The sequence below is a fragment of the Nothobranchius furzeri genome, chromosome 7 (assembly GCF_043380555.1).
Source record: "Nothobranchius furzeri strain GRZ-AD chromosome 7, NfurGRZ-RIMD1, whole genome shotgun sequence".
Taxonomy (NCBI): Eukaryota; Metazoa; Chordata; class Actinopteri; order Cyprinodontiformes; family Nothobranchiidae; genus Nothobranchius; species Nothobranchius furzeri.
Genome location: NC_091747.1, coordinates 56,176,566 through 56,200,601, shown reverse-complemented (window position 1 = coordinate 56,200,601; position 24,036 = coordinate 56,176,566). Strand labels below are relative to the sequence as shown.

Sequence of the window (24,036 nt, the reverse complement as noted above, 5' to 3'; positions counted from 1 at the left end):
GTCTGTATTAGGGTTGTCACGGTGTGAAAATTTAACCTCACGGTTATTTTGACCAAAATTACCATGGTTTTCGGTATTATCGCGGTATTTTTTTTAAACGTGCTACATTTTCACACAATTAAATAAACACTGTATATCAGGAAAATATTGTCCTCAGTTTGTGTCTAAATTTAGCCTAAAATGTGTTATTTTGTAATGCTGTTGTTTATTTGTTTACATTTTTCCACTTTCGTCTTTAAAATACCAATATTTGCCCATAACTTCGTATTTTGTCTGTTTGATGTCATCATTTAAAAATATTAGATCAGATGATACTCAGTACTCAAGTAGCCTTCTAATCAGATACTTTTTTTTTTACCCTTACTTGAGCAATCCGTATTTCAGGAAAATATTGTCCTCGGTTTGTGTCCTTCCAGTGAGCTTTGCAGATGTGGGAAAATGTCATCAGGCAGTAATCGTTGTTAAATTCATAATTATTCTCGGAGAGAGACCAACTCTTATCTGCCCCTGGGAGCCCCGTAATGCATAGCGTCATTTCAACATGGGGATGTCCGCGACACGGTTTATATGCAGGTAGCGGCGCTGCGGCTGCTTGATATAGCGACTCGTTGCATTCTCCCTCGACCCAAATCCTCGGATCACGCATTTTAGCTAAAACGCTAACGTTAGCTTGCCTTGCGTTGACTGTAGAGTTGTGGGTGATGGTCACGCAGATGTGTCATGAGATCTGAAGCGTTGCTGCCTTTCACAGACACTTTTTCTGCTCGTGCTGCAAACAGGATAGCCGCCCGTCTTCTATAAACTCCCTCGGCATTCTTCAAATATCTAAAATATGCCCGTACTTCCGACTTTGTCTTCTTTGAGGGATAATAAATGTCCTCCTGAGTGTTGCCGTCTCCTCCTTTGACCATTATTTCAGCTTTAGCTTCAAGAAAGTTTTGTTGTAAACAAAGCGTGTATGTGCCGCCGGCAACTTCTGCAGATGATACGGTGGCTGGTAAGGGTCACCGCGCCTACACCGCAGCCACGGTAAACCCACCAAGATAATATAGTTTTTTTAAAAACAAGACGGTTATTATTGTCAACTTTTTTTTTTTTTTACCGGGGTTTAGCGCTACACTGGTTACCGTGACAACCCTACCTGATCGGTTTGCTTTGATCTATTTTGAAAATTCCGATCAAAACCGATAGGGGCGCTATCGGCCGATTACGATCAAATGCCGATCCATCGGTGCATCCCTAATTATAATCAAAATCTAATTTCTAAATGAAACCCCCACCTCTACTGATAACATCTACTAGCAATAGTTCTAACAGAAAGTCAACACACATTTTCAATTTTATTCCTAAATTTTATTTTTGACAAATGTTTAGTCTAAATATTCAAGTAAATTTACTCAAATGAATTAATTATTTCCTTAAAAAAAACTGCACCTGAAATAGAAACAGTGTTGCAGTGAAAGTGGCATGTGCAAACAGCAATATGCAAAAACATTAGTATACAACATCCCTCATGCCTGAGTTCTACAAATAGCTGCTGTAAAACAGCACTGAGCACATACAAAATACAAAATATGTTATGAGTAGCTTCCTGGTTTTGTCCAACCTTAGAAGCTAAGGGAAGTGCATCTTGTGCCTGTTCCACAGGATGAGTCGCTTGGAGGTTAGAAGGTGTGTGACCACACTGAGCAGCATCAGGAAGATGGTCATGGACATCACTATCACATAGTGGCTGATGCTGCAACGGATGAAAACAATCAAAAACACATTAATGTGTGTGTGTGCTACCCAAAAAAAGGGCCAAACAAAGAAATGGAGGAGCAGTGTGTGTGCTTATTTAATTAGTAACTCATTTACCTTGTGCCGATGTCCAACCAGCTTCCATAATCCTGCACCATGAAGAAGAAATGCTGCAGAGAGGTTAAACATTTATTATGGCAGGCTCACAAGGATTCTGTTTAAACAAAACAAAATAATACTGGTGGAACTTTTATTCAGCAGAGATCAAAGTGATGCACCTTTAGTGGTAAAGCCCTTGAACCTGAGGCCTTGCACGCATGTAGCTGGGTTTTAGTAGAAACCCAAAAAAAGTACGCGCCACATTGTTTTCAGCAAAAAAAAAACAAAACAAGAGCACTGTGAAGCACGTTCATAGGCAAGCCTGTAGGGGGCAGTAGTTCCCTAAATCATCATCGTCTTGGCCAAAAAACCATTCCTTTATTTATTTATTTATTTAATCACTTCAGACCATTCAAACAAATTAAATTCAAATACAAAATAAAAATTTCTTATCTAGAGGATTTAGAGATTCCTCTTTGGTCCTTAAAGGGGAATAGGGAGAAGCTCAAGGCTTTTCATTGCCCTATCCCTCAACATCTTTCCATTTCCAAAATCCAAATAAACATCTCTACACATACATCATAAACAAAATCAATAAGCAAAATAGGATTTTTCACATTAGCAAGAAATCATATAAACACTTATACTTTTACATCTTAAATAAAATCCAAAATCTAAATCAAAATGAGATCTTATTGACTTTAATTGCTTTACCAAGTCCTTGATGTCTATCATAATTCATTAGCAAATGAGTAATTTTCCAAAAGTTTTCTTCTATATAATTTATTGAATTGTAAAACAGTTTTACTTTTTTTTTTTACATTCCATAGACGTAGAATGACAAGATGGCAGACATTAACCATCCTTAACGTCGTCCTTCGCTAGTGATCTTCTTCACAGAGCATTAAATGATTATTAAACAAGCAAGAAAAAGTAAACACAGGTCGCACATGTGATGTCAGGGCACGTTTACACGAGCAGTGACGTAGGGAGACATAAAACCCCAGTTCTTTACATTCAAAGTCAAATAGTGACAACTTTGGTCAGTTTGTGAGAGTCGTATTTGATGGCATCTATCCTCACTTTCGCGTGGATGACTGGCTAGATCATAGAAAATGATCTTTATTTTGTGGCATGCCTGGCTATGTGTGTATGGGACCTGATAAAAAGTGTCTTACCAGAGCCATCGCATCAGAAATGACCAGCACAACGAGGAACAGACTAGAAAACAGAGAACATACATAATAAAACATTACAATCATGATGTAATGCTCTTTTGGGCATAAACCCAAAAGAGAAGGTGCTAGCTCAGTTATATTAAAAAGTGTTTTCTTAAAGTCATCAGTAGATCACCTTCTAGATGAGAGCTGTGTTGAGACTTGGATGCTTTCAAATGTGCACATCACTATGATGAATGGAATAAGAACCTAGAAGAAAAGCAGACGATTTCACAAGTTTCATCAAATGAATTCACTAAATAAAAAATATCACTTGCAATTCTGCAATACCATGCAATGATGCAAGATTGCATCAGCTCAGCTACTATGATGAACACATTTAGTTGACTTGGAACCAATTTGGTGCTGACGGGGGAACTGCCTTTGGGAGCCATTTTAAACCCCAAAAATGAATGGCCATTTCTCAACATGTCTGAACTTGTGTACTCAAGTACATGTGAAATGTCATCAATGATGGCCCAAGTACTGTTCCAATTTCAAGCACGTATCATGACAAGTATGTTCAAAGTTCCTGGATGAGTTCTTGTTCTGCCAATTTTATCAAGAATGCATCTTTCTTCAGACTTGGCCCGGCAAGGTATCCCCTTATGCGTTGCGTCACAAACTGTTATACCCCAAACAAAAAAGGCAGAGGAGAAAGCTCATAAATGAAAATGTCCGTATGTCAAAAATACAAATTAAGTCTAAATAAATATAAAGTCATTGTAGATAATTGTGTCTAACCTGTAAAGATGGGGGAGAAGAGGGAGGTGGAGTGTACAGATGGTAAAGACGGCTCTCCCTTGCCCTGCCTCCAACATGCCTCCATCTAACAGGCTAGGTTATCAAGAGTTATCTCTGTAGTTATGCTGCTATAGGCTTAGACTGCTGGAGGATACACTGACCACTTTCCACACTCAACTACTTTCTTCTACAATCTGCTCTTTAACTGTATTATTTCCTGCAATTTGAGCTGTTAACTTTATTTTTTCTCTAAGTGTTTTTCTCCCCAGAAGAAGCTACAATGATGTTCTGCTGAGCTGTGGTGGCCTCATGGAGGGGGCCATCATCTAGCACACTGTTGCTAACCACTTAAACATTCTCCCTCTCCTGATGATAACTTTTTACTTTCTTTGACATTGAATGCGCTACTACTAGTTTACCCATTTAATTATAGATTCACTAGGATAAATACAATAAAGTTTATCTCTCACCAAATAGAATATTTACTAAGAAATCACAAAGTAACCATAGAAACACTACTTGGTATATATGGTGTGTGTGTGTGTGTGTGTGTGTGTGTGTGTGTGTGTGTTGATATCACAAAATGCTAATTAGCTTACCCACTTTTAAAATAAAACTAGCATTGCCTTAAATATTCTGTTATGTTTTGATTATAAAGAAACATTTTTTTCTTCATTAAAGCGGGCAATGATGGTATTTCATCAATTGCATAGAAATGTTGATAAAATAAGCACTAACAATAAAAATTGACCAATTACTATACAAATACAATGAATTCATTGTTATTTAATGGACAAACTAGACTATTATTTTACTTCAGGTGATTTCTTTGAACCGTAGCATAAAGTAGCGCTTGTTGACATGATGTAACTTTCTGTTACAAATGACGACCTTGTACTCATACTTGGTAGAAAGGACTGTCTGCTGTACTTGCTAAGAATGTACTTGTCAAGTAGGCAAGACTAATTGGGTACTGAGAAATGGCTGATCAGTTGTTTAAGCACATCCAGTAAATGGTTTCCAAGAGATTTTTTTTTTATCTGCCCATACATTTTGCAAACAAATAGATGATTTTCAGCAAGAGTATGATGGGGATGACTCTTGACTAGCATGACCCTGGATTTTAGCTCAATAACTGTAAAACTGACTGAACTGTAGCACTTTTTGTTTGCCAATTGGTGGCATGTAAAAATATTGAACAGAAACATGTTTTGCATGTAAAATGTTCTACAAATAATTCTTTTATTGCAGGTGTTGGGAACTCCCTTCCCAAGGGCTGGTATCCAGCATGTTTTGCTTGAATCACCTGTTCAGCAGCTCATCAAGCTCTGCAGAAGCCAATTAATCACCTGCTGACTATAATCAGATGTGCTGAAGGAGGGAAAGCGTGCTGAAGACCAGCCCTCGGGGAAGGGTTTCCAAACCCTGTTCTGCTGAGATACATTTAATTAAAAAGGACAGTACCTTCCACATCATGAGTCCTCCCATGATGAATGGGTTGAAAACAGTAAGAAAACAATAAACAGAGGCTGGGTCAAAGCTGGACAAGAACAGAAATCACCAATTAGTTCCCAAAAAGTAATTAAAAGTTTTGTGCTCTGGTGCAAAGTGATCATCATCTATTGAGGCTCTGAAAACAGTTTTAACCAAACAAGACACCAGAAATGAGTTGATTAAGCAGTGCAATGGTTAGCTCCTGTAGTCGAATAAAGACTCCAATAAGTATTGATTATTTAAAAAAATAGAATAAGTAATGCACTCTCAGTGAAGTGCCACTGATTCTAACTAAAATCACTGCAACTTCCCAAAACAAAACCCAACATTGTGCTACTGCAGCACAGGAAAGGACAAGCAAAGGTTCTTGCCTGTTAATGGAGGCTATGTTTCCTGTGCCAAAGAAAGCTGTTATTATGAAAAATACCTGAAGAAATGGGCAGTTAAGGCAAAACCAGAAACAAAGTTAAACAATTAGTCATTTTAAACCTTTATGAATTTTCTCTTTTGTGTTTAGGACATTATCCCGCTGGGCAGACTGTTGGTGACAGAATTGTTAAAAAAAAAAACAGAAATGGCAAGGGGTCCAAAACAAAACCTTGTGGTACATCACAAGTTTTTATTTGTTTTTATTTACATTTTGTTATTTTGGTAAATACTTTGGTCGCCTTTGGGCGATTTTGGTGCTCTATGAATATTGATTGATTGATGGAGGATGATGAAATAGACATGGACAAAACCACAAGCATAGCGTGCTCACTGGTGCAACAAATGACACATTTTTGGTATTTTTCACATGCACATGTGTTGCAAGTCACCAATTCAGTGTAGTTCAGACTGAAAATGAGCCTTTTTGCTCACAATGTCTTGTTTCCAAATAGTCACCAGCAGCTGAGTGGGGTACTGACTTTTAATACTCCTCAAAATCAAATGAAGGATACAAAAAAATAGGATCTTCTGATGTCATCCAGCTTCAACTGACGGATTTTAGTGATGTCAATGTTTGCTGAGAAATCAATAGTGGACAACTGGAAAAAGAAAACACAGAAGCAATTAAAAAAACTACAAGATGTACCCACGTAGAGTTGTTTACAACTATTTCATCATAAATTTGAGTTTATCTTGTGCAGCTGTGAGCGTGTTTGAACAATAGGGACCACCTAAACTAACATTTTATATATATATATATATATATATATATATATATATACATATATATACATATATATATACACATATATATATACACATATATATATTCATATGTGTATATATACGTGTATATATATATATATATATATATATATATATATATATATATTTACATGTGTATATATACGTGTATATATATATATATATATATATATATATATATATACATGTGTATATATACGTGTATATATATATATATATATGTATATATATATATATACATATACATATATACATATATATATATATATATATATATATATACATATACGTGTATATATATATATACATATACGTATATATATATGTATATATATATGTATATATATATATATACATATATATATATATATATATATATATATATACATACAGGTGCTGGCCAGTAAATTAGAATATCATCAAAAGGTTGAAAATATTTCAGTAATTCCATTCAAAACGTGAAACTTGTACATTATATTCATGCAATGCACACAGACCAATGTATTTCCAATGTTCATTACATTTAAATTTGATATTCATAAGTGACAACTAATGAAAACTCCAAATTTGGTATCTCAAAAAATTAGAATATTCTGAAAAGGCTGAATATAGAAGACACCTGCTGCCACTCTAATCAGCTGATTTACTCAAAACACCTGCAAAGGCCTTTAAAAGGTCCCTCAGTCTTGTTTTGAAGGCACCACAATCATGGGGAAGACTTCTGACTTAACAGCTGTCCAAAAGACAATCAATGACACCTTGCACAAGGAGGGCAAGACACAAAAGGTGATTGCTAAAGAAGCTGGCTGTTCGCAGAGCTCTGTGTCCAAGCACATTAACAGACAGGCGAAGGGACGGAAAAAATGTGGTAGAAAAAAGTGTACAAGCTCTAGGGATAACCGCACCCTGCAGAGAATTGTGACGACAAACCCATTCAAAAATGTGGGGGAGATCCACAAAGAGTGGACTGCAGCTGGAGTCAGCGCTTCAAGAACCACCACGAGGAGACTCATGAAAGACATGGGATTCAGGTGTCGCATTCCGTGTGTCAAGCCACTCTTGAACATGAAACAGCGCAAGAAGCGTCTCGCCTGGGCCAAGGACAAAAAGGACTGGACTGATGCTGAGTGGTCCAAAGTTATGTTTTCTGATGAAAGCAAGTTCTGCATTTCCTTTGGAAATCAAGGACCCAGAGTCTGGAGGAAGAGCGGAGAAGCACAGAATCCACGTTGCATGAGGTCCAGTGTAAAGTTTCCACCGTCAGTGATGGTGTGGGGTGCCATGTCATCTGCCGGTGTTGGCCCACTCTGTTTCCTGAGGTCCAGGGTCAATGCAGCCGTCTACCAGGAAGTTTTAGAGCACTTCATGCTTCCTGCTGCTGACCAACTTTATGGGGATGCAGACTTCACCTTTCAACAGGACTTGGCACCTGCACACAGTGCCAAAACCACCAGCACCTGGTTCAAGGACCATGGTATCCCTGTCCTTGATTGGCCAGCAAACTCGCCTGACCTTAACCCCATAGAAAATCTATGGGGTATTGTGAAGCGGAGGATGCAATACGCTAGACCCAACAATGCAGAGGAGCTGAAGACGACTATCAGAGCAACCTGGGCTCTCATAACACCTGAGCAGTGCCACAGACTGATCGAGTCCATGCCACGCCGCATTACTGCAGTTATTGAGGCAAAAGGAGCCCCGACTAAGTATTGAGTGCTATACATGCACATTCTTTTCATGTTCATTCTTTTCAGTTGGCCAACATTAGAGAAACAAACATTTTTTCATTGGCCTTTAGAATATTCTAATTTTCTGAGATACCAGATTTGATGTTTTCATTGGTTGTCACCTATAAATATCAAAATTAAACGTAATAAACATTGGAAATACATTGGTCTGTGTGCATTGCATGAATATAATGTACAAGTTTCACGTTTTGAATGGAATTACTGAAATATTTTCAACCTTTTGATGATATTCTAATTTACTGGCCAGCACCTGTATACGTGTATATATATACATATACGTGTATATATATACATATATACATATACGTGTATATATATACATATATACATATACGTATATATACATATATACATATCTATCTATATATATATATATATATACATATACAAATATATATATATATACATACACACACATATAAATGTATATACATAACCAGGAAAAAATTACTCAAACTTGCCTGTATAGAGTTTGTTTTTTGTTTTCAAATAAGAAAAAGTAACTTATACACATATTTGATGTAACAGACTCCACCTCTTGCCTGCCAGGGACACCTTGAGTGAGTAAAGCTTCCTGTTCTATGTTGATCCATGCAAACATTAACCAGGATAACACAGGAGGAAACAATGCCTCTGACCTAAGTTGGCAAAAACAAAACAAAAAAAAAAAAGACGCATCTTCAAAATTTGCTGTGGCAGTGAAACTCTCTAGTTTGAAGTGTAGATGTGTGTGGATTGTTTGGCCCTACCCCGTGCTGAGCAGCAGGTACGTGGATGTGAGAGACAGGAATATGCTGAAGAGGCGATAGAAGATGCGCGTCGAGCTCAGCAAAGGAACTAATATAGAAGATGCTGAGAAAGCAGAAGTGAAGGGCGTTAAAGGCAGGGAGGGAGACGATAAACACTGGCTGTGACATTTCAATGTTCAGTTCATTTAAACTACCTAATGTGCTCCAACTGATGATCTGGTTAAGAAGCGGCAGGCCTCGTTTCTGCAGCAGGCTGGAGTGTGTGAGCAACGGCACGAACGAGCACACAGCCACAAGGAGCATCTGTTGGGGCAGACAAGTTGGAAGTTGTTTCTAACAAAACTCAAGATAAAATATCACACACAGACTTTGAGAGTGAACTTTAGTAACCTGAATAAAAAACTGCCATCTGTCACTAGCGTGCAGCGGCGACCTCCGCCATGACGACCAGAGAAAACAGGCTGAAGTGACGAGGGTGAGCAGACCTGCACAGGTGCTGAGCAAACGCAACATCAGTTTTAATTAGATTTCACACAAATCCATGTCATAGAAGCTTTGGACTCCATCTCAAACTTTTACAGCAAAGACTAGTTTTACTCTCTTTGTTTCAGTCAGCTGGAGGAGAAAGCAGCTTCAGACGGCAAGTTTTGGAGTCTTATTTCCTGATATTTGGACATCTCGCCTCGGATTGCAGAACAGCAACACAAATCCACCACTGACTTGCACGGTGGATGCTTCATCTCCACAAACAACACAAGCCTAAAGGAGTTGTGCTGTGTTGTGAAGCTGCTAATGCTAACGGTTAGCATCTACTATCTACCGTTCTCTGCTGTTTCCTGGACACTAAACCAACAACAGCCTTCTTCGTCACAAGTCACCATGGGTGAGTCATAGATCTTTCAGGGTTTTTAACTCCTGGAGTTTCACCGCCTCTTTTCTATCAGAAGCTAATGCAGGAGATAGGTGTAGGAGACTATTTTCATCTTCAGCCTGCATGAAAAACCAATTATAATCAGAAAGAGTCATTAAAAATGGAGTTTCAGTGTTCCACACCTTTAATAATTAAACCAAAATAGTTGTGTAACAAGAATACGACTGTTGCATTAAAAAGTTATAAAATAATAGCGTATGAACTTAGTATGTGGCTGCATTCATTAGCCCATTCAGAGGTAAAAGCCATTTCTCCTAAGTGAGGCTGTTCCAATAGGTCTGGTAAGTGTATATGACTTTTATTAAACCAGGCAACAAAGGTAATAATTATTTATAATATTTAAAAAGACATTTACTTTTTAATATCTAACCAGAAAAATCTGTTAGTTAGGATCCGACTTCCCTCACTCGGTGTTAATGTTTGATAAAGGTGTGTGTTTCAGATGAGATCATCAACTATAAAGAATGCTGCTAAACTGCTCTTTATTCTATCAAACCTGAGGACATTTTACAAGATAATGAAACAATTTAAATGATATAAATTAGAATAAAGTATTAATACGTTTTATAGTTATTGTATTTATTTAAAAGGAGTAAAATAGAAAAAACAGAAACATGCATGGTAGCTTTGGCCTTTTAAAATGGTAAATGGTAAATGGCCTGTATTTGATATAGCGCCTTCTAGAGTCCTGGAACCCCCCAAGGCACTTTACAACACAATCAGTCATTCACCCATTCACACACACATTCACACACTGGTGGGGATGAGCTACGATGTAGCCACAGCTGCCCTGGGGTACACTGACAGAGGCGAGGCTGCCGAGCACTGGCGCCACCGGTCCCTCCGACCACCACCAGCAGGCAACGTGGGTTAAGTGTCTTGCCCAAGGACACAACGACAGCGACAGACTGAGCGGGGCTCGAACCTGCAACCTTCCGATTACGGGGCGAGCACTTAACTCCTGTGCCACCTCAGTTTCCGTAGGATTGACAGGGGAAAGGTTTATGCTGTGTTTACTATACTTGGAAAAAGGACGTATAAATTATTTCACTTTGTTTTTGTTTAGCAGCCGATAACAAATGTATAACAAAAGTTACACAACACCTTTCAAATGATCATAAAGGAGAAATAAACTAATCTACAGGTTTTTTGTCTGATAACTTGTATCTTGGCAACAAAATTGTGCTTTATGTCTGTGAAGGTTCTCAGTCATCCAGGTCATTGTAGTCTAATGAGCTTTGAAAGAAAAGCGTCTGGACTTCTTTGAGTTGCTTGAAGACGTTTCACCTCTCATCCGAGAGGCTTCTTCAGTTCTAAGGTCTCCACCATTTGACCTTAGAACTGAAGAAGCCTCTCGGAGGAGTGGTTAAACGTCTTCAAGCAACTCAAAGAAGTCCAGACGCTTTTCTTTCAAAGCTCATTAGACCAAAATTGTGCTTTATTTTCTATTCTATTCTTTATCCCCCCCTTCATCTAAAAATTAGAAGCTCAACATTAATGTTCTCTGTCAGGGTCTAAATATAGCCACACTGACTGTGGTTTATTGAGTACTTTTGAGTGCTGTGCTTGGATGCTCTGGTAGAGTTTCTGATAAACGTTAACAAATGAAGGAAAGACTCACACCAGATGTAAGTTAGCCTCTCTGCCCACAACCGGCATCAGGGGGAAAAAAGCCAAACAGAGACAGGCCACAAACCAGCTCAGGGAACGGAACTGCACAGAGAGTAAGACAAGAGCAGCTGTAAGCAAACAAAACACAACACTGATTAAAAACAGGCACACTGGAAAAGTAAACTGCAATAAGGGGGCTAACTGATAGCTTTACAACATTTGGATTAGTTTTGACATCTTTTCAACGTCATGTTTCCATGAGATTAAAAGTTGATGCACATACACTTTTTTCACCAAAGTTTTGAAAATTAAACGTCTAAAAAGGAGACGGTAGTTGGTTTGTAGTATTAGGTGTCAAAACAGTAACAGGGGTATTATGGTGTCCAGCTCCAACAGCAGACCTTCGCAGTATGAGCGTCTCCGTTTCAGGGGGCTGGCGAGAAAGGACCATTTTCTGGGCCATTTCAGAAATCAATGGATGACCTCAGTCATCCACTGGTACTCGGAAAGCTAGTTGCTGGGCAGGATTGGTTGGTTAATTTATACTGATTGGTTCTAACTCGGTAGGAAATGACATCGACAGACCTCGCCAAAACTATCGGCGTTTGTAAAATTAGAAGAGCAGCGTTGTTGCATTAAAATCACCGTTTCTAAACTCCTAATACCGAAAAAGCGGCAGAATTCCCCCTACAATGCCATCGTTTCGGATCTCTTACAGAGGGCCATAAAAAAACAAACAAAAAACAAAACAAAACGATGTCTTCTTGTCATTACGAAATTCCTCCCAGAAATTCCCTAGAACTCCTACTAGGGAGTTCTAGGGAATACGACTAATTATTTTTATCTGATCTTTTGGTTATTAAAACGTTGTAGAAGAGAAAACACAACAGTTTTTTTAAATAAATATGAAAATTATGATGGAATTATAACTTTAATAAAAATAGACATATTCAACATAATAACCCTAACCCAATCAAAGAAGGTCCTTTCATCTTTATTTTCAAGTAAGAAAAATCCTGGACAGAGAATTTTTCCATAACCAAAATTAAAAATGTAAAAAAAAACAGACCTAAAAAAAAATTACTAGCATGTATTTTCCTGGTGTGATGCAAGAACCAGAACAGTCACCTTCGCCTTGGAAAAAAGTCCGGTGAGGAGGGGCCAAAGCGAGAGAACAGCCAAGCCCACAGTCAGCATGGCGCGATGGAAGAAACTCACCACCTGGGGGCAGCAAAGGCCCACAAACATAATGGTGATCCGGTTTTAACCGAATGCTCTTTGCCAGGGGTGCCCAATCCTGGTCCTGGACGGCTGGTATTCAGCAGGTTTGTGGTTTCTCTGCTCCAACACACCTGATTCACTGGTTGAATCGCCTGTGCAGCATCTCATCAGGCTCTGCAGAAGCCTGTTAATCACCTGCTGATCGAAATCAGGTGTGTTGAAGCAGAATTCAAACTAAAACGTGCTGGACCCTCGAGGACCAGGACTGGGCACCCCTGCTCTATGCAGTGATAAGCTCTGTAGCATGTACGTGTTACCCAAACAGATACTGCTAAGCACGAGCAATAATTACTGATTATGAGAACTCTACCAGCAGCTCGATCCCAAACGCCACCAACACGAAGGAGCTTAAGCATTTCCCCAGAGGCAGAGACGGGGCTGATCGTATCAGATCGGTCAGAGCACCAGACCTGAAACAGAACAACATCATTTTTTATGTGGGAAGGGGAAGATTTGCCATTTACATTACACAATGTTACTCACTCTTTAAGGACAGAGTACCACACAGGAACTGGCAGTAAGCAGTAAATATAATAAGTAATGGGACTCCTCTGGAGGAGCAGGAACACTGTGATCACCGCTGCCACGGAAACAGAAAGCCTCATCAAATTACGACTGGAGATCTGTGCACGGAAAACAAAAGAATGACGCCGGCTGAACAAGACACACACGTCTCATCGACCTGTTTGAGGGGAAAATATCCTGATTTGTATGAATTACACTCTATTGTTCTGACCTGTTTGGTGAGATTAGGACGCCGATTAAGGCTGGCGTGAGTCCTCAGTATGATTAAAATGACATAAGAGGTCCAGCCTACAAATCCCAGCACCACACTGCAGCCCAGAAAGAACCGGTCATAGGTGTGGTAGTAGACCAGGCCTTCTAAGGAGAGCGATATCAGAGTCTGGCACAGCGAGATCTGACAAAAGAACAGGATACATCAAAGAGCAAGCAATAATCTCATCTTTCACTAGATGCGTTTTCATGAAATACTCAGAAAGTAACCATCTACGTCTGATTAGCTTAGCTTCATCTCATTCTGCTTTTGTTGCTGCCATCATTGTTACTGGTATCCTGTTTCTCTGTCCATTCTGGTCGCCTACGGTTACCGTATTTTCCGGACTATAAGCCGCTACTTTTTTTCCCCACGCTTTGAACCGTGCGGCTTATAATGAGGTGCGGCTTTACTAAAGATTTTCCTTCACCTGCAGGGGGCGCTTTAGCAGAAAGTGAAACAGGTGGAAGTGAAAAGTGGAAATCGAAGAAAGTGCTCATTTTAATTTAGCACATGCAAGCAGCCGGCACGATGAAGAATTGTTTTCAAATCCACACCCCCTCATCATGGTGACTACACGTACGAGTTCATATGACGCCGCATTTAAGTTGAAGACCATCGATCTGGCAGTAAAGGAGGGAAACAGTGCTGCCACACGTGAGCTTGGCATGAATGAATCCGTGGTTCGGCGCTGGAGACGGCAGCGGGAAGAACTCATTCAAGCGAGCTTCACCCGGGGATGATGACAGCGACACGGACAGCGACACTGACATCGCCACAGAAACGGTACGTGACGAAGCTCTTCTGAGGCTGTTCAACTCCGACACTGAAGAAGAGGACTTTAATGGCTTTAGTGTGCAAGAGGAAGATGAGAGCAAATGACTTCTTCTGGTAGGCGAGTGTGTTTTATTTACTAACCAGGCATGTTTTATGTGCAGTTTTTATTTTCTAATCATCCAGGGCTTATTAATGCTGTGTCAGCGCTGTTCTTTTCTTCTAAACATGCAAATTACCGGTAATAACGTGTCAGTGCTGTTTTTATTTTATAACCATCCAGAAATATGAATGCTATCAGAGCTGTTTTCTTTTCTACACTTGCAGGCACGTTCACCCATGTTTAGGAGCAGCGGGTCTACTCCGAGCCCCTCCCGGATGGCAAAGCTTCGCACTCTATCTCTAACGGAGAGGCAATCCACCCTGCGGCGAAAACTGATTTCGGCCCCTTAAATCTGCAGTCTCGTTCTTTCGGTCGCTACCCAAAGCTCATAGGTGAGGGCAGGAACGTAGATCGACACGTAAATCGAGAGTGTCGCCTTCTGGCTCAGCTCTGTCTTCACCACGACAGACCGGTACACCCGATCCATCTTTCCCTCTCTCGTGAACAAGACCCTGGGATACTTGAACTCCTCCGCTTGGGGCAGGATCTCGTCCCTGATGGTCTTGGATTTAGAGAAGCTGCTTCCGCTCGACCGACCAGCAGAGCAAAATATTTTGCCGCTGCCACAGTTTGTCGGGATTAGGCTTAAATGTCAAAAGTTCAAACCTTTGTGTATTAGTATATCACTGTTACGTTTTCATAATTTTTCATTTCCACTGATACTTACAGCCTCGCTGTACTTTTCCAGCTGGATCAGTATCCGAGCCTTCTGGGTAAAATCGGCTTGTTTTGACTCAGTCAGATGTCTAAAAATAACACAACGAAACAAAACATTAGGATGTAAACTGTTAGTTCCATCATTTGTGTGATGTTGACACAGCAGCTGATAGAAAACTGAAGGAATTGAACGTGTTGACGACTGGCTAAAGCAGAGCAAAAGCAGACCCGTCAGATTTAGAACAGAGAACTGTTTCCGCCCGGACCCATTTAGATGCGACACACTCTGATCCTGATCCCTTTTTTTGTGGATTTATAAAAAGAAAGCGAGTAAAGCTAGGGATGTGTTTACCTTGTAATGATTTTTGACTTTAGTCTGTTAGCAAAACAGTTTCATTATTAACACGTTTTAGCAGCTAATTATTATTGCAGATATATTAATTTAATTTCAGCATTGATAAAACGGAGGAAGAGTGTTGTTGGAAATGAGGATATAAAAAAAGCAACAATTAAAAATTTACAAACATCCACCCATCCATTTTCAGCCGCTTATCTGGAGTCGGGTCGTGGGCGCAGCAGCCTAAGCCGAGACGCCCAGACTTCCCTCTCCTCAGCTACTTGGGCCAGCTCTTCCCCGATAATCCCAAGGCGTTCCCTGGCCAGCCGAGAGACATAGTCCCTCCGGCGTGCCCTAGGTCTTCCCTTGGGTCTCCTCCCAGTTTGACAAGCCCGGAAAACCTCACCAGGAGGCGTCCTGACCAGACGCCCGAGCCACAAATGACAAACAATCATGATAAAAATCACGATTTTGATTAAAAAAAATATCCCAATGTGATATATTCATCTTTATAAAAAATATATGACAACACTGTGCCCTCGACATCGTTTACTCCATTGTTCCCACACGTGAAGACAGAGTAACACGAGAAGGGGAAATTTATCTTCTTGGCATTTTTGCTGCAAATGAAAACAAAGAACTTTACTGAATGTACTCACTGGTACGGTGTGAAGAAAAAAGACAAGGTCGTTTCTTCTTTCTGACGCATTTTCACCTAATAACAGATCACAGATAACTGTCACTATTGTAAAAAATGGTATTTTGTGTAAGTAGATGCTGATCCACATGCTGGGCAGCACAAACGTCCGCTGTGGTACCTTAAACTGCTCCAGAACTTGGATAGCATTCGTGTACATGCTTTCTGCCTTGAACTTGTCGCTGCTGTTCAGGTAGAGGAGCGGTAACACACCCTGAACACACACACACACAGACACACACACACAGACGCTAAACCAAACGGTGGACTACCGCTTAAATATGGATGCACAAAAACATTGGATGAAAAATGTATTCAGATGAATTCTTACAAGAACTAAAGTGATTTAAACAGCTTTCTTGAAATGTCTTGAGTTTATGAAGACTTACAACAGAGTTAACGGGGATAGGCAAACCGACTAGAGAAGCCATGAGTGGAGCAATATCTGCCTAAGGAAAAAAAAAACACACAAATGAACACCTTATAGATAGCAAACATTTTATTTGAGACACAAAAAAGCTAAGTGAGAGTCTGCTCATCCTACTGACCTGGTTGACGTCGACTCTACGGATGTGCTCCAACTTCCAGTCTGTTAACAGTAAAACAAATGTCCAATTCATAGCATTTTGTTGTGTGGTAGAAGTAGGGCTGCTCGATTATGGCAAAAATAATAATCACGATTATGGTGACTGAAATTGAGATCTCGATTATTTAGGACGATTTTTCAATTTATGTTGATTTAATTTGTTTTTATTCAGTCATAAAATTGCTCAGGACACAATCAGGACAAAAGTAAATAAGAAACAAGATGATCACTAAAATAACTCCTGATCCCCAGTATAAAAAGACCAATATACTTATAGCTCATAGTCTATGACCCAAGGGCTATTGACCTTGGTTTAACTCATTTAAGTCTAACCAGTACAGACCCAAATACCAATATCTTGCAAATACTGACAGCAAGAATTATACTGTGGCATTTATAACAAATAAATTGATGTTCATAAAATGTTGCATAACATTTATTGAGTCGTGTCAAGGTGCTGTAGGAGAGTGCACTAGCACCGTGTCCTCAGAGAGGTTAGTTGTTATTTATCAGCGTGAGGAACTTATTTCTACCTTATTCATAAACTATTTATTTACAAGTCCATCAGTTAATGTAATAATTGTCCCAACCACAGCTGCACCCCCAACCCGGTCAATCGGGGCAAGCTGCACGTGTGTTTAGCACGCCGCACGCGCACATTTAGCCGTTTTTAGTGGCTCAGGAGTCCGCAGGTGCGGTGTGTGTGTCACTCACTCTGGTTACTCCAACAAGAAGCCGGCTCCGAGAGCCGTTTCTGTAGCGACCGACAGACACATCACTACATCATTCCCTTTCCTAATGTCCTGAAGAACGGTCCGGAGCGCAGGCGGAGTGTTTAGCTAACCTGCAGGAAATGTGGGCGACAGTTATACAGAAAGTAGCTAAGGGTTACCAGAGATGTTTCTGAGGTGTTCGCTAGGTACTTTTAAGTTAAAAAGTCAAGAAGGGGGTCTGAAAAGCTGTTGGAAATAGCGTCAAAGTCGCCAAGCTGGCGACACTGTGGGAAGAGCGCTTCATTTGCAACTCGGGGCAGCGCAAGTGGGAGGAGCAAATAATCGGCTTGTTTTGTTTTTATAATCGTTCAAAACTCAGATCGTAATCGTGATTAAAATTCGGTTAATTGAGCAGCCCTAGGTAGAAGTATCGGTATCGGCGAGTACCCAGATACAAGTATCGGTATCGCATTGATTTGGAAAAAAGTGGTACTGTTGCATCCCTATTTAAAAGTGTAAAAACTGGAGGACAACACGGAGCTTATTACCTTGCAGGAAATCATCACCCTCAAACAGCTGGGGCTCTGTGACTCTCTGGGCCTTACTGACCCCAGATCCCCACACCACCAACGGTGTGAGGGTTTCAGAAGGATGGCCGGCGCCGTGGGAGCCTGGAGACAAAAAGAAACAAACGTGGAAAAATTCTAAGTGACACTTTGTTACGAACAATCGTCCAATACAAAACTCTTACCCCAGTTTGTCATGCCATGATCAGAGGTAAACACATAGGTAGTTCTGCCATCACGACCAAAGAAGTCCTCTATCACGTCCACGAGTTCAGCTACACCTCTGTCCACTAGGACAATATTGTCCAGGTATTCCCTGCACCAAAGACATATCAGTGATGTGCCAATTTGGAAAATTTAATCTTCAAGCAGAAATCCAGAGTTTTCTTCCTCTCTGGAATTATGTTAGCCTAGAAGTGTACAGACAGTAGCCTAAAGAAAAGGTTAGATTTGGATCTAACCAGGCTCCCTTGGAGCCTCAGGAGGGCTGACCAGTCTTGCGCCTTGCCGATCACAGCGCTCTATCGATTTGGCGAGTGGGATGATGCAACGGAGCTGAACAACTAAGATGGTGGCGGCTCATTTGAAACGGCTTTATCATCAACTTTGGATTATTTATGGGCCATTCCCATCTGTACCGGGTCGGCCCGGGCCGGGTAGCCCCAGTCGGCCCCAGCCTGGCCCGGTTGATTCCACACATCCTTGTCTTAAGCCCATGTGGGCTGATTCTACCCACCAATCAGAGGCTTGCTCTAATGGAAGGTGTGAATTTGCTGTCAGCAGTGGGTGTGTTGGCCCTGGTCGGCCTGAAGCAGACCCCCTCGAGAAGAGGGCTGAGAATGAGCCTTGGTTGGCCCGGAAAAATACCAGGCCACCCAGATATGTAAACAACCTACGCTACCCGGCCCGGGCCGACCCGGTACAGATGGGAATGGCCCATTAGACTTGGGCTTTTCTTTGTCAAGAGCTGATAGAGGTTGTTACGTACTCTTGCCACTAGATGATGGTCCCCTTAGCTCCCTTCTCATCCTGTTTCTTTTGTAGCTGTTCTCTATTAGTCATCACCAGCTCCCTCCATTAGCCTCACCTCCCAGTCAGCGAGAAGGTCCAGGGTAGTGTAGACTTGTCTGAGTTTATACTATTCTCTTCTCCTCGTGCGCTTTTCTGGTAAAACTCATATTGCTCTCGTTCGTCGTCGGTATACACACTCATTTGGATTTGGATTTAGGATTAGACCCTTTGGCAACTCGACTTCGGAACGTTTATTGACATTGACCTCGGATCTCCCGAGTTTTCCTGCTTATCAGGAAAGCTCTTCATATTTTCGGTTGGTTAATCCCCTACCCCTTCTGGGTTGGCGTTTTCCATTCTCCCCCCATTTTTTTTTGTATATAGCTCCTTTTGTTTTGTACAAAGATATTCCTTTTAATGTTGTAAATACTCTTTTGTAATAAAATCCTTTGTTATTTTAGCGACACAGCACATTGTTATTATTTCACCCGCACACCAATTTTATTACTTCCCTATCCTCATCTCTCCTAGAGAGCCAGGGACGTAATAGAGGTACTAATATTCCTTATTTAGAAAAAGGACATATTTCTTCGACAGTTGAAAACTGTCCCGTTTACTGTTATCCGCAGCGGTAAGTAAGCCACGTTGTTCTTTGTCCAATAGCATGTGGGGAAAGTTTTCAAGACAACCGAAGAATCCGCCCCATGACCGAGCTCTGTCTGTGGGTCATGGCTAGACTACATACTCGTATATGTAGGCTATCTTGCCAGGCTAGATTGATGTGTGATCATTTAGAAATGCGTAAAAGTGACCAGGTAATGTGGTATAGAGCTCCGGACGTCACGTGACTCGGAGAGTAGACACCATGTTGGCAGACAACAAAGGTAAACAAAATGAACGGGATCGGCTTGGATTTTAGTCCGTCTGAGTTTACTTCACACTTTAAAACCGAAGAAATCGTTTTATATAGTCAGTAATTAAATAGATTAAACATCTCCGACCCTTTCGATGCCCCTGGGATACTTTTTAAAACGCCAGAAGCTGTCGGAGCGGACCTCTTACCGGACCTGGCCAGGGAACGCCTTGGGATTTCCCCGGAGAAGCTGGCCTAAGTGACTGGGGAGAGGGAAGTCTGGGCCTCTCGACTTAGGCTACTGCCCCCGCGACCTGACTCTGGATAAGCGCATGAAAATGGATGGATGGACAAATAACATAGATTTACATGTAAGAAGTTTAAATAGAGTGCTGTGCTGTTTGAATGTATAAACTGAACTCCAAGAGAAATCACTAGTCTGATTTTTGTCCGTGAATAAAATAAATATGTCAGGCAGGAGCGTCTCAGGATCTGTCTGAGATCTGTCTCGGTGAGACAGATAATAGCAATCTAAAGTGCTTTTTATGTGTGATCTGACAATTGATCAACCATTGCTTAAAAATTAAATACAGCTTAGCCGGTTAATTGCTGTGATCATAAAACACGCAAACGGCAGCACGCAGAAATCACGAGGCAACGTTTTACGTGATGTTTACTTGTTGCTGTGAGTAATAAGACAGAAAAAGCCACGCCAAAATAAGTTTAGGAAGCCCACTAAGAATCGTAATAAAAGCATTTAAAATAAATACCACACACAGTTGAGGAAACGTTGGTTTAAGTACCTGGTATGAAGTGGTCGCTGCATAAGTGAAAACCTTTACTCTCGGGGTCCCACAGTTTCATTTTAGCCCAGTCACTAGCGCGTTTTCTTACAATGATCCAATGTTTGTGGCGTTCCGGATCTTGGGGAATCCTGTAGATGGCTCATCCCTTATGTCGCCCGTGTCTGTTCTGCATCCTGGGGCACAACAGGAATCTACCATATTTCCTGTTTGATTGAGTTTTCTGACAATAACAAATAGCCCAGCTGCCGGCTTCTGCCTGCCAATATGGCGCAGTTTCGATTTGAACTGTTGCAGGAGAATGTATGAAGAAGAAATGTATCATTTCTATACATGTTTTGACTGTCAAACTTCCTTATAGTCCCTTTAAACCGTGATTTTTATTTATTTGTTTATTTTTTATTTTTTTTGCTAAGCCTGCCCTGTAGAACCTGATGAAATCTGGAATATGGAGAGTCAAGGTTATAAACTGTAGCTGTCTGTTGTTGCTTAACAAGCAGAAACTACTTATGAATACCCCTACCCCCAATGAGTCGATAGCCGCTATTGTGTGGGAATCGTATTGATTAGATGCAGGGGGCGTGACCTAGACTGAAACTGTTTGGAGTGACTGTTTGGATTAGCCAGTAGTGTTAGACATCCACTTACAGATGGCAATCACATCAAGGAAGCACATTTGTGGATGTACCTAGACTGATGCAGAGTTGTGGACATTTCTTACGGACAAGTATAATAATTGTTAAACTGTGTTTGAGCTCTATTGGATGGCCAAAGGTGGTCATTCACCAATAAGAGACGTCGCTTCCAGCTGTAATCAAAGAAGTAGGGCGAGGGGCTTAAGGTGCAATACATTGTTCCGCCGCTAGATGGTGCCCTTTGAGGAAAAAACTACAGATTTCTGCTTTAAAGAATAATCCATAAACACTTCAAAAGCAAAACAAGATAAATTGATCTCAAACAGTCTACCCACTTTGACATGGGTCTGTGAGCGTGACCGTTGGTGTCAATGCCAAGAAGATGCAGAAAAAATATATTTTTATCCTCCAGCAGACTGGCCTTCAGGGTGGAGTTGGACTCTGATGACTGGAAAAAGGACTGTTAAAAAGAATAAACATTATTGGGGTTATCACACAAGTGAGAGGGTCAAACTTAACAAGCGAACTCTGGTACAATCCGCTTACTTTGACTTGAGTGAACACCCAAGTGTCCAGCCTGGAGGCATCTGTGGAAGCAAAGTCTTCTTCCTCTGCCGGGTATGTGTGAGTATGAACATGGTTTCCACTGGCACCTGAAAGAACCACAAAAAAAGATTATCTCAGAAATATAAACATTATTTGAATTGCAATTAAGAAACATTGTAGGAATAAAACTACTAATTAAGTCCGTGGTAAGGATGATTTCCAGAAATCAAAGTAAAACGGAAAAACAATTGCTGAAGTTATACTTCTATAATAATGTTCAACTAAATGGTGAAAATGAGCAGAAGCACTTTTTCTTCATGCCCCGATTTATTAATGTTCTGTTGAATCAACCCGGGGATTGCATGTCTGGAAAATGACTCTTTTGTGGGTCTAAAGCTGAAAAGATTGGAGACCACTGAATGAATTGATATCAAACTTCCACATAATGATATTGTTAGTCATTTTGACACATTTGATATGATTACAATAGCTTAAAGTTTCTGTGTGTGATTTTATCAGGTTGAACATGTCTACCTTTGGCAAACATAGGCAGGATATCTGGACTTCCCCAGCACCAGGTGTTTCTGCTCTCATTAAACACTGAATCAAACTCCACTGGATTCTCCTTCCAGCCTGAAAATGAGCTCAAACAGGTCACCACAAAGACACGCAATGACGAAATCACTCATTCAGAACTGGATGAACGTGAAATATCCCAACTAGTTTTAGTTATACCTTTAGCGACTGCGCTAACATCCTCATAGAAGCCTGCGATGAGAGCAACGTGACCGGGTCGAGACTCAGTAGGAACTCGTGTGTGAGACACACCCCAGGTACCCGTCTCCTCTATTACACTCCTGATATGAGAACACGGAGATGTTCAGATTCAATATGAGGAAGGAGGTTGCCAAACAATATATTTAAATCAATTTCCTAACCTCAAGTATGGAGTCCTTGATGAGCCATCAGGAAGTAATGTAAAGAGACTGTCAGCTCTGAGCCCATCAGCTACAAATAACACCAGTCTGGAGGAAGGGGGTGCCAGTGGTGTAGTCTGGGGTGTCATACCATGGACCAGCGGAGATGTGAAGTAGATATCAAAGATGGACAGGAAGAAGACAACGTGGACCGCCAGTCCAACCAGGAAAAAGGTGATCATCCTCATCTTGACTGTCAAGGTAGCACTGGATCCAAGATGGCAGCAGATGAAAGAATGAGGATTTCAAACCACGCCTTTAATGCTTAATAATGCATTAAGTAACAATAATAAAGAGGCCCTTACTGTCAAGTGTTACCAAACTATTTCATATAAAGGTCAAGTTAACGGGACAAACAGATTGGCTGTACCATGGAAAGATTAAGACAGCACAAATCCCTTAACCACGTGCCATCACAAACATGCCAACAAAGACGAAAACACAAATCATCCTTTTATTTCTGGTATTTGCTTTCCCCAGCTGTCACTGTTGTTTAACAAGAGACCAATTCTTTAAAATTCACTCAGATCGTAGGCCATACAAAAGTTATCTTACCTGTTTGCAGCGTCAGCGACTCTTTAACATGGAATGCTTTAAGGGAAGAAAGAGAACGAATTTCTGCTCAACTTTTCATTCATTCAGAACTGATTTGTTAGCTTCGGTTTTATCTTCCTAGATAAAATCCAGAGACTCGAACAGGTTGCTGCTGTTGTTTAAAACAAGATCAACGTAATCTTTAACTGAATGCTTTTAAGCACCCCTGTGTCTAATAAGATTAAAAGAAATGCGCGCTCCACTACTTCCTTGTTGTGACCTGACGTAGACTTTTTACGCATGTGCCTACATCGGAATTGTGGGTAGTGTAGGAATTTGCCATTTTTTATGTTCTAGCAGGGTTTTTACAGTTAACGTTTTAATCAAGAACTAATGTTTTATTTCATCATGTATTTATCTGTAAAAATGTACATTTTTGAAGTATGTCGCTTGACAGTCTTTTTTGACAGTTCGTTAGCTAGTATGAGCTGTCAATGTATGAGCTACAATTGCCCCGCCCACTTAGCTGGAAATCATCCAATGATTTTGTAGCAGCCCACAAAAGAGGCGGAATTTAGTGTGACGCACCTTAAATGTAGCC

General features: G+C 40.6%; 1 protein-coding gene across 2 annotated transcripts; it reads right to left on the bottom strand.

Annotated features, from left to right (window-relative positions):
• Positions 1 to 1,331: 1,331 nt before the first annotated feature.
• On the bottom strand, positions 1,332 to 23,892 carry pign (phosphatidylinositol glycan anchor biosynthesis, class N). Of its 2 annotated transcripts, none has more exons than XM_015955382.3 (29): positions 23,457 to 23,892; positions 22,863 to 23,108; positions 22,660 to 22,781; positions 22,459 to 22,557; positions 21,925 to 22,031; positions 21,714 to 21,838; positions 18,262 to 18,392; positions 18,059 to 18,181; positions 16,760 to 16,800; positions 16,601 to 16,660; positions 16,333 to 16,425; positions 16,174 to 16,229; positions 15,188 to 15,266; positions 13,545 to 13,727; positions 13,292 to 13,431; positions 13,119 to 13,218; positions 12,656 to 12,748; positions 11,538 to 11,629; positions 9,376 to 9,481; positions 9,180 to 9,288; positions 8,986 to 9,088; positions 8,772 to 8,874; positions 6,236 to 6,322; positions 5,666 to 5,721; positions 5,265 to 5,340; positions 3,193 to 3,266; positions 3,018 to 3,060; positions 1,858 to 1,910; positions 1,332 to 1,738 (listed from the first exon to the last, which is right to left on the bottom strand). In XM_015955382.3, the coding sequence occupies exons 2-29, from the start codon at positions 23,087 to 23,089 to the stop codon at positions 1,615 to 1,617; spliced, it is 2,805 nt and encodes a 934-aa protein (XP_015810868.3). In that variant the 5' UTR covers positions 23,090 to 23,108; positions 23,457 to 23,892; the 3' UTR covers positions 1,332 to 1,614. The 2 variants fall into 2 exon arrangements, with proteins under 2 accessions (XP_015810868.3, XP_054607073.2); XM_054751098.2 differs by lacking the exon at positions 23,457 to 23,892 and having other exon boundaries at positions 22,863 to 22,877; positions 22,993 to 23,108.
• Between the last annotated feature and the right edge of the window lie 144 nt (positions 23,893 to 24,036).